Genomic DNA, 14,314 nt, shown 5'->3' on the forward strand with positions numbered 1-14,314 from the left:
GCCTAAAGGTAGTTTGGACGTATACTTTTGAGAGTTGGTAAGTAAACTAGGTCCTGAAGATGGATGGACAGAGATGGGAACACACATAGTTTATATAGTACCATACATGTATATCTAGAGAGCAGTGGAAGGATATGGGTGAGGGCCTGATCCTGGTTCAGTATTGCCTTCTGCAATTCATCTTCCAAGGTCATTAGTCTGTCACTGATCAGCTCACAGCGCTCTGTTAGGTCTGCAGCCTCAGCCTCGCTGCAGCCGTCCTGGACAGAGAGGGAAACAATGGATGAAATGACAGGGACACAGAGAGGAATAGAGCATCAACAAATGATGCTGCAATACTTCAAATAAATAGATCTGGAAAACGAATAAACACAAAAGTTTCTCAAACAGCAGTAACAAGCAATGTACCAGGCAAAAAAAGAGTATTTTGTGTTGTTTTCATGCACTGGTATAACAAGAACATTAAAAAGATTGGAGTGCTCTGGCAGAATAAACAAAAGGAGCCTTTGTTTTTCATTTTCATTATGTTTTGGGAAAGATAACATGTTGTTGCTTGTGTGAAGGTAAACGCAACACTAAAAATCTTTAGTTATCTTAAAGTTTCTTTTACAACACCCACCGTTCTCGATTATAAAGTGAGGCCACGTCACACTCAAGTTTTACCACAATTAGAAAGAACAGACATGTTATATAAAAATAATCAATGGTTTTACACTTTAGTGTTAAATGAGAAACACAAGCAATTTAGATCTGCACCTCCAAACGTGCAGTTAGGAGACTCCTATCCCAAGCTCCAAAAATACTTTATTCTACATCTCCCATAATGTTTATTTTGGTTTCTGCTCAAAATAATCTACAACACATTTGTGTATGATTTTACGTAAGAGCATGAGTGTTGATGTAAACTACTCACAAATAGTTCAGGATATTCGACTTTCGGGTGAAATTTAATGGAAAATGTAAAAAGTTAATTCTACAGTGATACTATATCATAAAACTAGGGCATTTAAGTAGAAGTATGGAATTGTTATTTCTTCATCTCAAACAATTTACTGAAACAAAAGCTAACAACAGTGGTGGGTTATGTCAAAGCGTCAATAAGTTGTCATGTGGCCAAAGGACGTCCACAATTTCTTCCGAAAGACAAATATCCCTAACCTTTTGTGAGTAGTGTATGTGTTGTCTCTAAAACAATTATAATGATATCTTCTGATATAGTATCTGCTACTTTATCAGTCGCCACAATTACACAACCATGATCCATGCAGTAAAACATTTTATCACTTGATAGTTCAACATCAACATTTCATCATCAAGAATCATCACCTTTATATAACACCTGTAGCACTAGTGCCATTTGTTGGATTTAACCTTGAATCATATACATTATAGTTTATTAGAGACTCTCAGAGAAAGCAGCTGCTAGAGCTACTTTTACACCAAAGAATAGTAGCATGTTAAACAATTATGATTAAAGAAGCTGTGTGGCGCCTACTTTAATTAAAATAATTGCTCTTACACAAGCATGTGCAATGTTTTTCCCCCTCAACACTTCTTGACTTAAGATGTTTTGTTCCCTTTAATTTTAGGTTTAATAATGATTGCGAATGTGCTTTCATAACCATGAGTCAGAGCTTAACCTGGAGATTTCTTCACTCACTCAACGTCATTCACACTAAATCCTTTACCATGTTTTTGAGCAGAATCAACCCTGAACCGCTCTGGGCTGCAACAGTGGGACCAGCCCTTTAATCGTGACTGACTGACTGACTGACTGACTGAGTGATGGTCCTTCTTCCACTGCTCAGTAGATTGAACCCACAGTCCACTGAGCAGCCCTGGAACTGCATAGAGGATAGGGGTGTGTACAGCTAGTGCACTATTTGTATTCGGATGCGGGCTTTTAAAAAAAACTTCGTATTTGTATTCGGGACGAAACCGGAAGTGGGCGCCCTAACTTCAGCCGAGCTAGCCGGCTAACCTCCGCTTTAGCTCTAAGCTAACTAGAATGGGAATAAAATTATTTAATCGTGTGGCTCTTCTAGACTTTCCAAACGTAATCGGACTGAATGGATCAAATTCTGGTATAGTGAAACCAGTCGTTTTGCGTGGGTTGTGACACTCAAAAAGAATTATCCACCGTTTTATAGCCGCTTCTTTTCCCATTATTGTCTATGAGAAAAATGCTATGTTGTTGAACAGTGACCCTGGAGGTATTGGTGAGCACTTTCTGTCTACTGCAATGCAATGCATGCAGGGAGTTGCTGTTTCCTAACGTGAACTAGACAAATGAAACGGGGTGACTCCCGTCGTGGCAGCCAGCAGCGCTGCCTGCTCATGTTTGGCACTCTACTTGTGCTGTGCTTCTTCTTCTTCTTTGGCATTTATGGCGGGCACACCAACGTTAAGGTGCATTACCGCCACCTACTGTGTTGGAGTGTGAACCAGAATCACCTGGTTATGTGCTGTTGCTGATCCAAACGTTTCTTTTTCTTTAGAAAAAAGCTCCCGAATAATGAGGAGAAACTTTGGCAAATAAACTACTTTCACACCTTTACATGTTTTGCTATTAGTAAAGGAGACAATACCTAAAAATAAGACACACCGAGTAGAGAGCAGGAAAGAAGGGAGCAAAAGAGAGTAGTCATTAGTGAAGTGGCCTTGGGGTAACCACTATGAACAATCCTACATATCTAGAGTTGAATGTAAATAAAAGCTAAACTGTTTGCAAAACTGTCTCTCTCTAAGGCACCAATCACGGCACTAGCCTGAAAAAAGAAAAATGCTAACTTTCTCTGAGAGTGTATGGGTAAATCCAGCTGGAATCTTTCTTTTATGTGTTCAGTGATTTTGTCAGATGATGATGTAGCGGTTACGAAACCAGGATTTGACCAGAGGCGACTCGGGGACACACTAGGTTTTGACCTGGTCTTGTTTGTTTGGTAAAGCGCCAAGGTCGTAATGTACACAATACGCACCATGGGAGCTGTGTGCACAACAGTTGGGGTGTGTATCTGCGGATCACCTGAGTGTGTGTGTGTTGGGAGGCCGGTGGGGCAGAGTGCAGTAGGGCAGAGCATTCAGGGAGCAGGGCTATCCATAATTAGAACAGGCCCCTTTGCAGACACCGTGTCCTAGTTTCTTCACACTTATCAAGCATAGGGAACACAAACACACACACTGGAGCGCACAGTCCACACTCGAGAGCAAACAGACACACACTCGCGTGCACGCAGAGCCAGTGCTCTCGTCAAACAACACATGAAAAGTCTAACCCGACTCATAGCTGCAGGTAGAAAATATCAACTCCCTGCAGCTCAGAGGTGTCAGAACAATCACTGGGATGTCGCGTCTCTGGTCTCTGTCCTGGAATAGCTCTCCTCTCCCCAGATGATGTAACACACTACCCAAAAGAAATGTACAACAACAACAGGCCCGAGGTGTGGTGATACGCACAAGTTATCCCTGATGCATTTAAAGAATTAAGCCAAGACTTTAAGGCAGAACAGCCCACAGGGAGGCCACACTTCAACAAAACATGGTGTTTTTGTGTACCAGGCATATAAACGAACAAGCGATCTCTTAACACCAGACAGTCCTCAGGTGTCATCGTCTGTGATGCCGGCATCCCTGTCTGCCCATTGAGGGAAGAAAGACGATCCGTTTATAGATCCACTGAGCTGTTTGTTTGTCAAGGTTAGCTGCATCTTTGTCAGATACGAGCTGCGTGTTTGTGTGGCTGATTGATTCTATACGTCGGAGCCTCCAGTCAGCTTTTGTAAAGTCAATACCAGCACGAGACGGAAGACAAAAAGCTCCGTGCGCAGGACGACACCGGCGAAAACAAGCCTGACAGTTTGTCATCAAACCTTTTTTTTTTTTTTTTAAACTGGTGCAACGATTGCCCAAGCTGTTATTTCGCTCCCGGTGGTGATCAAAACAACCGAAATGACTTCCGCTGCCACGTCTGCCGTCGACAAACAAGGAAACATGCGAAATGAGGTTTCAACAACACGTCAATTTGCATAATAGAATCTGAGGCATACATGTATTGTCATGTTGATTCCTGATGCACATTAGCGCGGATGTTATTAGAACAAAAGTAAACAGAGCTGACTGCAGAAGCATGAAGTTGAGCAAATTATTTAGAAATCCAATAATCAGACTCATGCATGTGCTGGTTATTTGAGCTATAATGAGCGAGAGGTAGCAGGTAATTGTGTGTGTTCCCATGGGTGCAGTTAGGCCAACACTTTGCACTGGGCAAGCAGTACAAAGGAACAATATTATGCAAGCATTAGGTCATAATTGCTTATAAACAATAAAATAGCTGAATTCATTTTGGACCCAAGGGGAAACTAATGAGCTTATGATGAACTAGCATCTGTTATAAATGATGCCCTGTTGGTAAGTTAGTGTGTCATATATTAGAAATACTATAATACGAAATCCCTCAATACAGTATGAGATACTAATTGAACACAGTGTGTATCTGCCACTCTACCATTAGCATGCTATTTTAGTATACATGAAATAACACTAACACAGTGGTTCCCAACATTTTTTGGCTCGTGACCCCATTTTGACATCACAAATTTCTGGCGACCCCCCCACTGTCAATCAAGATGCGGCAACTCATATATATGCTGCATTTTATTTGAACTCGATTTATATTTGAGAAAGTGAAAGTATAGAATACTGTTGTTAAAGATTGTGCATGGTGTTTTTAATCATAATTTTAAAAAGAATAATGATTAGTTAAAAAACATTTTAATCAGTCATTAAAAAAAAAAAATCAAATACTAGGCATTTCAGGCGACCCCATTTGAATTCCTGGCGACCCCGTGTGGGGTCCCAACCCCAAGGTTGAAAAACACTGCACTAACAGGAAATGACACAATACGCGCACCTCATCCTGACTTTCAAATGTCACAGACTTAAACTTGACAGAAAACAAAACAAAATCGTCTTTTCAAAATTCGAAGAAGCGTCTCACCGCCGCCACCATTCACAGTTTGCATTTCACCGTGGGACAATGGTGTCTATCAGCCGTGCACTCGACTGACAGTTTTGAGCGCACTTAATTTCATCACCATTCAAGCGTTAAGTAGAATTTGGATGGAGCATCAGTTATTTTTTTTGTGTGTCTGCTGCTGTCAGTTTACACTTCTGTCCCACAATGCACTTGTCTCTACAGCTGCCCCCCAGTCTTTTGGAAAGGCACCAAGTTTTTTCTGTCTGTGTTGTTTGTCTGGTTGTGACACAGCTGCAGTTTGACAGACTGTACCTCATTACTAGTTAGAACAAAGTGCCAAAGGTGATTATATAATAGTTACTTATGACTACATATAGAGGCTATTGTGAGTCTGCATGCACTAAGGAAGTGTACTAGGGCGATCGTCTCAAATCAAACATGGCCGGTGTAAATTCCATGTTATTATCACCCAAACTAGCAGATTAACAGATCCAATCAGAAGCCTTCAACATCTGAATTGAATAATGTCTCTATTGTTGTTTGATACCACGGGTCAGTATGAAGAGGTTAATGTAAGGACCTTGAGAGGATGAAAGAACAATTAGTAGAGATTAGAAGAAAAAACAGCAGCACTGAAACACACACTTGCACCAGCGCACACACACACACACCAATCAATCTCCATTGTGGTAGCAGGGCAGCGGCTTTGGCAGCAGCTAAGTGGAAATCATTTACTTAAAGTCATTATGGAAAGGAGAAGGAGGTCAGACGCTCTGCGAGGCGGAGAGCCCGTCTCCACCACGGCGCTAACACAACACCATCAGGATGAAGAAGATACCATCCAATACCGTTCGACGGCCATCGTATCATCTGCCTCAGCGATGTATCATCGTTTATTGTCATTGAACTATTTTGCGTCAGCTAGTTTTCTCCATCGTTGTGTCCTCCAGATATGCAGGTCACCTTCTCATCCGCTTTCTGCATGAGCATACAGAACGTTTCAACGAGGCAAACTTACTGACTTAGCAGAGAGTCGAGTCCCTGACCTTTAATTTACAGCTTTTCTGCAAGAACTTCAGAATTTAAAATTAAGAATTTAATTAGCAGCGACTGTCAAGCTGTCAAATGCATTTAAGTGGTTTTCAGCGAGTGAATTTTCTCTCTTTTGTCAGCTCTGACTCATGTTTCTGACTCACGAGGAGTTTCAACCAGGATTAAACAAGCACACACCATTATCAGACTTCACAAGCATCGCTGACGCTGTAGTGTTTGGCTTCCAGGTGTGAATGAGTCTAATGTATGGATTCAAAGCAGGAAGATGCTGAAAGGAGAAAACGTGCTCAGCAAATCCCACCTCTGCATAAATAAAGAGTCTTTAAAGCCATTGTGCAAACTCAGACAGAGCCAGGCTCCTCATGTAGATCAGTATTGATCGGACAGTCGGGGAAGGTGACAGGGGTCATGTTTAAGTTAAGGTCAGCTAATGGATTCCTCTGTGTCCCAGTAAGCCCAGTGTCAATGCAGCTGACACTTTAATTACACTGATAACATGCAGCCCATACAGTGACAGTGTTAGCGTTAGCATTACCCACCTCTGGGTGATTCTCCTCCATGCAGAACAAAAACTCCTCCAATTTCTGCAACAAAAAGGGGAAACATTTGTTAGGGCCACGCAGTCATAAACCTGCTCATGAATAATTGAAAATGCAATTATGTTGCCTGTGTACTGTATGTGTGCAGCATCATCATAACGAGAGGAGGTTGTAATTATTCATCACCAAAACTGACAGGGAGAAAATAGATTAACTGGCTCATCTGCACTGCAGGTTTCTTTGTTAGTATTCAAAGTATGTAATTGTGCATTCTTCACTAAGGACGGAGTTAATCACTGCACCTATTAAAAGCTAACATATTCTTTGTGGCTTTAGGGTAAGTACATAAGAAGGCAGAACAACAACAAATAACAATCAGGAAAGTTTTAATTATTATTTTCCAATTATAAATTGTGTAACATCTAACCACCATCGACACTTCGCTCGTGCGGTAAACACAGGTGCAGCTGAACATCTACAACTCTTTAAACTCATACATGAACCTTATGTGAGATTGTTAAACACTGCAATTCTGAAGCGGTCACACACACCAGATTGTCTTTTGCTCTCTTCAGCTACATCCATCTCACGGCTATGTTTAATCTGTCAAATGCAGATTACAAACGTTTTCTGGCATTCAGATGATAAAATACTTCTATTGCCTGTGGCCTTGAGGAAGTAACATCCAACCAGCATCCACAGAGAAGGATTTTTATTTGTTAGACGGGACCTTGGATATTCAGAAAAGAAAAAGTAGAACCGTACATGCACTGGGTGCTGTTAAAAATGAGAATCCACTTCTAAAACTGCTACGTCATCTGTCTCTTTTTCATAAGAGATTACAAGGTGTTTATTCATATGAAAGCATGTTAGCTTGTAAGCAAGGGAGTGAATGTTTTGTCAGTCATTAAATGTTAAATAAAAAGAACATCTGCAGTCCCTCTCTGAACATCAGAGTTTCATTTTTAAACCTATTTCCACTAAACTTTGAGAAGGTTTTCACTGATGTCCTGAAGGATTCAAGGATTTCCACAAAAATCTAATACTCAAGACATTTATTTTTGCAGCCATAAACTGAGGGTGGAACTTTTTGTTGCTAATGTTTTCAGCTTAGAAGAAAAAAAAGAAGTGTTTGGCTGTCTCACCTTAAATTCTTGGAGAAATGTTAGGAGGGGCCGGGCTTTAGGAGCAGAAAAGAAAAGCAGAGAGAAACAAAGGGAAAGCAGAAAATAGATTCATGCAGTTTGTAGAAAACAGTCAGGCAGGGCAGGGAGGACAACAATGCATAGTGTATATTTATGGATGCACAGAGAGGCTGCGAGAGAAGTTAAAGAGGTTGCAGCAAAGTGGGAGAATTAAACATGACAATGAAAAACCACAGCCTCTAATTAGAACACATGCAACTGGAGATAACTGCCAGCAGCAACAACAAAGAGCATCGACAAACATTTGTTAATGGCCACAGTCCAATGAATCCATACTGAAAATAAATACGTCGAAAGTATCACCTGCTGCTGAGCAAATATTATATTAAAACACAATCTCCGAGCCAAAGTAACAAAATATAGTCCGACAAAAACAAGTGTGCTGTTGTTTTTTTTATTGGCTTTGTTCCTATCTCAGACAAGTGTGTTAGACTACGTGGGCGGAGGAAAGTGTGAGGAGAGGAGAGAATGAGTTGGCCCTGAGGCAGTGGACCTCAGCTCACTGTGGGATAGACCAACACAGACGATTCGCACACACACCACACACATGCAATCCTTCTAAATGCATGTAATCATGCAGAAACAGACTCTTAAATCTGCACTGTGTAAAATGAAACTCTTGAAGGAAGCCAAAATGTTTTCCAAATGGTTGCCTCCCACACGCCCACATTTTCATTTTTCCTGGTTTAAAAATACCCTCAAGCCAACTTGCTAATAGACTGCTGCTCATCTCACTCGACAGACTTTTATATTCCGACAGCAGCTGAACGTCCTCTCTAGTCAAGTGCTTAGACTGACAGAGGTCACTTCTCGCAGCACAAAGAGGAAACCGCGAATGAATGTGAAAACGGCGTATAGTCCTCGTTCGACCTTTCTGTGTCCAGGAGGGTTTGTGATGAGAATGACTTCAGCGTCAATCTTTTATATCCAAATCTGCCGTGCACTCTGCAATGCATGCATGGGCATTGACATGAATAATACATTGTGTGTTGTTAACAAGACATTGTTGCGTTACCTTGGTGAACTCTGAGTTCTGTAAGTTGGCCTCGGGGCACCAGCGCCCTCCTAAAGCAGTCAGCATGGCGCAGTCTTCTTCTTCTTTGGTGCATGGCTGGACTGCAGGATAAACGTCTGCAGCGGGGAGGTCTTCCATGTCGGCTCCGCTGCAGCTGGGAGTCCGCAGCTGGAGGCCTCGCAAGAACAGGTAACAGGCTTCCAGATCGGCCTCCCAGATCCGCTCCAAGCCTGGGCAGCCGCAACTACTGAGAGACAGAGAGTCGGGTTATGATTCAATACAATAATCACAACATGAATAAAATGTATGATTCGATAAAAGATCATCATAAAATATGTGATAAATTACATAATACAAATAAAGATATGATACAGTTGAATATAGGATTACCTCAAATATCTGCTATGATAAAAGAAACAACACTGTATAGGACGAATCGCCTTGTCGTTTACAACTACTTCCGGGTAGAAAACCAGCATTCGAACAATAGTGACGGACGAGAGTTTCGCTATATATAAATCTAATTTTTCATCTCACTATATCGCCGTTTGGACTAATCTGATGTTTGTAAAGTCTATAAAACCAATGATTGGACAAACATTACTATTTATGTGTACACATTTTTGTAATTAGTCATGGTTATCAGAGATTAGCCGGGCTAACGGTTAGCTACCTGTTTAACTTTAATAACTCAGTGACTCAATAAACCGTCCATGAAAAAATATTTTAGTTATCTAGATACAACATGATTGAGCTAACTAGAGTAGTTTCATGTCGTGTCTGACAACGGGAGGGTTTTAACAGCTGACGTCCTGATGTTAGCTTAGCTACTGCGTTAGCTTAGCTACCGCCGTTAGCTGTCCCTGTCAGCTGCAGCCACTGATGCTTTCTAGACACCGTGATTCCCCCAACCTGAATAAATACAACACATAGCAACACAAAACACACACACAGAAATAGTAATGTTTCTTCAATCATTTCAGATTTGTCTAAACGGTGATAGGGCGTGAAAAATATGATATATCTAAACTCTTGTTCGTTACTATTGATCTCATTCAAATTACGTGCTGGTTTTCTACCTGGAAGTAGAATGTAAAGGCGATTCGGTCTATATGAATGGTACAGTAAATTATAACATGAAATCAGTCAAAGCGTGAACTATACTGTTCTACAAACCTTTGACACAAAATATTGTACACAGGTAAAAGTAAAGGACATATACTGTACTGTATGTAAACATTACAACCTCTAGCCTAACTAATTTATAAATCCTGTTGTTTATACTGTACACAAACAGAAATTTGCAATTGTTTGAAGTAGGCCTACATCTCTCTTTGTGTATTGACTCTCTGTGGCTTTACCAAATGAGAGATAAGGACCAAATTTATAGCCAAAGTGTTTTGTTGGACAGTGCCAGGCTTGTTGTCTTTATGCTAAGCTAAGCCAATCATGATCACATAGCAGCTCAGAGCAAACATGAGACTGATACATAGCCTACTGATCTTACCTAACTATTAGCAAGACAACGAATGAGAATATTTCACAAAACCTATTGATTTTGAATGTATGCAAACAACAATTCTGTTGTGCAAATGTGTGTAAAGTTATGAGATGTTAAAAGTACGGTGTGTTAGAAAGAAGTGCAGACATCACGATCAGACCGACAGACCATAGGCACAGTAAAGGACATCTTTAATGTCATCGCTCTAATAAAGTCGCGCTCAAAAGAGTGACAGAGCAGAAAATAAACCATTCAGAGATTTTAATTCCATTGACGAAATGGAAGGAGAGCGAGCGTCCTCCTCGCAGGCTGCCCTTTGCTTCAAAGAGCCACAGCAGCCAGAGGAAAAAGCTGGATGTGTTCATCTCTGCTGGGGTCACCGAGCTTTAGTTCAGGGGGAGGACAAGGAGATTGTTTTTGTTTATCTACTCATTGAGTTACAATCACTCATCCTCTTTCACTCTCTCTCACCCTGACCTCGTGACATCTCAGATACAAACCCTGCAGTGCAAAAACAGAAGAGAACAATTAAACTACAACTACAACTGGCTGAATATATTATTTAGAAAATGAGCTCTCTGTTCCATGTCTCATTATTTAGTTTAAGCTGACCGCTGTGGCAAAGCAACATGTAGTATATCATGGAGTGTGTTGATAAAATAACCTCCACTGACTCACATTTGGGGGAATTTCAGGGGCTGAAATCTTTAAAGGAATAGTTCACCAAAAAATGAAATTCAGTTATTATTGACTCACCCTCATGCTGATGAATACTCCGGAGTAGTTTTTTATTCCTCAAAGTGAATCTTGAGACCCGGGAGGGGGGTTCGTAGTCCAACAAAATCCTTATATGAGAGTCAATAGGGACCGACACAAAAAAGTCCATAAAAGTACACAAAAACCTTGTGATATTCCTCCACACTGCTCGTCCGCTGCAATCCAAGTGTCCTGAAGGGATATAGTCCCAAGTTTACTCAAAACGACGTCATTTAGGACATTTTTGCAGCCTAAACAGTCCTGTATTGAATTTGCCTGGGGTGCGCTCTCACATTCACGCGATTCACGCGTGCACCCGCTTGCACTACAAAAATCCATGAAAACTCGCGATTGGGACACATCGTTACATCCTGCTGAGTGACCGAGCAACACAGAAAAACAAGAGGATCTGCGATTGATTGATGATACTTTTAAAGAAATAAGACAAATGTTGTCTGCCGCGGCTTCCGTAGTGCAAGCGGGTGAATCGTGAGAGCACACCCAAGGTAAAATTCAATACAGGACTGTTTAGGCTGTAAAAATGTCCTAAATGACGTTGTTTCGAGTAAACTCTGGACTACATCCCTTCAGGACACTTGGATTGCAGCGGACGAGCAGTGTGGAGGAATATCACAAGGTTGTTGTGTACTTTTATGGACTTTTTTGGGTCGGGCCCTATTACTCTCATATAAGGATTTCGTTGGACTACGAAGCCCCCTCCCGGGTCTCCAGATTCACTTTGAGGAATAAAAAACTACTGCAGAGTATTCATCAGCATGAGGGTGAGTCAATAATGAATTAATTTCATTTTCTGGTGAACTATTCCTTTAATATGTTATAAGAGATGCTCAAAATGCAAAAGTTCCACGCTCAGGAGTGTAAATAGTTCAAAGTAAGGAGCAAAATTCTGTTTTCTATTCCACTTGTTATTATCAACCTTGTTTCCAGAATCCATATTTTGCAGAGATGAAGATGAATCTGCAACAAGCATCTTAAAACATCTTCTTTGTGTGTGTGTGTGTGTGTGTGTGTGTGTGTGTGTGTGTGTGTGTGTGTGTGTGTGTGTGTGTGTGTGTGTGTGTGTGTGTGTGTGTGTGTGTTGCGTGCGTGCGTGCGTGTGTGTGTGTGTTGATGGCGAGATTTTCTGTCACAAACACTAAATCGCACATTGAGAGTGAGAATGATAAAAACACAACAATTTCACACTCGGAGCAAAAATATTCTTACATATAAGCCTCTATAATGTATTCAGTAATTTCACCTGGAGTGCACCTCCCTGCTGCTCAGTTAGATTTGAGAAATTGCTCATTCTCCATCATATGTAAACAAACTCAAAGGCAGAATGCACCAGACAGTATTATTTAATCTCTCCCTCTGTTCCTCCGTCTCTCGCCCCAAAAAATTGAATGCCACTTGTTTTCCAGCCTATCTCCTGTCTGAAAAGGCCGACAACCTCTGTGCCCAGCCAGCGCACGCCTCTCACTCGTTTTCTAACCTTCATTTGGCACACAGACAATAGAAAAATTGCTCACCCCAGCCTCCCTACACACACACACACACACACACACACACACACACACACACACACACACACACACACACACACACACACACACACACACACACACTCCCCTCCCTAATTCTCCACTCAGCGCCGCTGCTTCTGAATTCTGCTATAGTGGGGATGCACCCAGTGAGCCATGCCATTGTTATTTGTCTCTTTTGAAGTGGAGAGGGACACACACACACACACACACATACCCAGATATGCTTGGGCACATGTGTTAACTTACGCACACACACCAATAAATCAATCTCTGTGGGGATTCAGTGTTGTACAATCATAAATTCCTCTAAAAATGTCAAAGCCTGCTTCATCCATCACTAAAAAAAAGCTCCTCTTCAAAGACAGCCACAATTCATTACAAATAACAACTGGCATTGGCATTGCGTATACCGCAAATTCAGACAACATGTCAGCGCCTAAGCATCCCTGTGATGGCGGCGTCCCGGTGCCCGTCGGTATGAACCTCGCTCGCCCGGGGGTTAATTGGTGGCAGCCGCTCGGCCTGCCATCTGACAGTGGCAGGGTGTGGGCGTGCTGCTCCGCTGATGGCCCAGTAATAAGAAGGAGAGACAGGCAGGCACACTCCTTCTACAGTCTCTCAGCCCCCACCCCCCCTGTGGGACCGCTGACTGACAGGACTGCTCTTTCTCCTCAAGGCTTTACGTACGCACACAGGCAGCTACAGAGGGAGGATTAGTATTGAGCGAAGCCGCGGCGCTCCGGTCCTGCTGCTAGCAGAGGCTTCAGTCACAGCTCTCCAGAGTGAATGGCACAAAGCAGGTTCACACACTGTCTGGCCGATCGGTCTGAACTCCACCCAGCATATATATATATATATATATATACTCATATGCTCAGCCGCCTCTTCAGCTTTCACACCTGAATACCAATGTATGAGACTGTGAAAATACAGCTCCTATCTTCAGCCACAGCTGGACGTTTAGTCTATCTAAAGCATCAGGCTATGAGTGATAAGTGTAAGCACTGTCTCCCTCAAGAAATTAGTATCCTAGTGTGTAAGATAAAATTCATGCAATTTTCACCTGCAGTCTCGTGTCGATGCCTCTCATGTTGAGTGTACACACAAAACACATAAACATAATGTGAATTCACACATTATGGAGGAGAAAAGGGGACGGGAAATGGGAATATTTCACGTTAATCACATAGCAGCAGCTCAGATGACAGCGGCTGACGAGAGGTGCTAATAATATGGTGAAAGGTTGGTGACTATTGGATGAGGTGTGATGAATGAAGCCAACCATTTACATGGTGGAAGGCTCGACGTCTTTTTTTTGTTGTTGTCTTTTTTTTACAGCAGCCGTTTGAGCGACCAGTGTCCCTTTTTTGCTTCAAACATATTACATTTCTTTTATGTTCATTCAGGATTTTGAACATTAGAAGCGATAACAGGTTTTTTCCCTCTCAGCTGCTCTCAGCACGTCTTCCTCTCTGACTAAAAGAACATGTCTAGTCTTAAAGTATTTTAATGACTCCTCCACCAGTTGCATTGAGTCCATTAAGTATGGCAAATGACATCCAAATCTCAGCAGAAGATTGCATAAATGTAGGTTAGAATACGCCAGGCATTTCCTAATGAAACATCTACATAATGTTTTTAAAAAGAGCGTGTGGTGCTGCTAATCTGAATAGATGTTTTTTGTTTTTTTTTTGGCTCTGGTGACACACTTACAGCATCTGCG

The 14,314-nt window shown here is 41.7% G+C and overlaps 1 protein-coding gene across 1 annotated transcript in view; it reads right to left on the minus strand.

The window, feature by feature from the left end:
- The window catches only part of disc1 (DISC1 scaffold protein), a gene marked incomplete at its 3' end in the record, with an annotated part of 45,412 nt that overhangs the window by 2,116 nt on the left and 28,982 nt on the right, over positions 1–14,314 (minus strand). The window contains exons 11-13 of the mRNA XM_083987954.1: positions 8,788–9,031; positions 6,568–6,612; positions 135–260 (exon numbers count right to left, since the gene is read on the minus strand). Of these exons, the coding sequence (XP_083844080.1) occupies positions 135–260; positions 6,568–6,612; positions 8,788–9,031 (415 nt within the window). The remainder of the gene's footprint in view (positions 1–134; positions 261–6,567; positions 6,613–8,787; positions 9,032–14,314) is intronic.

The sequence above is a fragment of the Trachurus trachurus genome (genome assembly GCF_905171665.1).
Source record: "Trachurus trachurus genome assembly, chromosome: 15".
Classification (NCBI taxonomy): domain Eukaryota; kingdom Metazoa; phylum Chordata; class Actinopteri; order Carangiformes; family Carangidae; genus Trachurus; species Trachurus trachurus.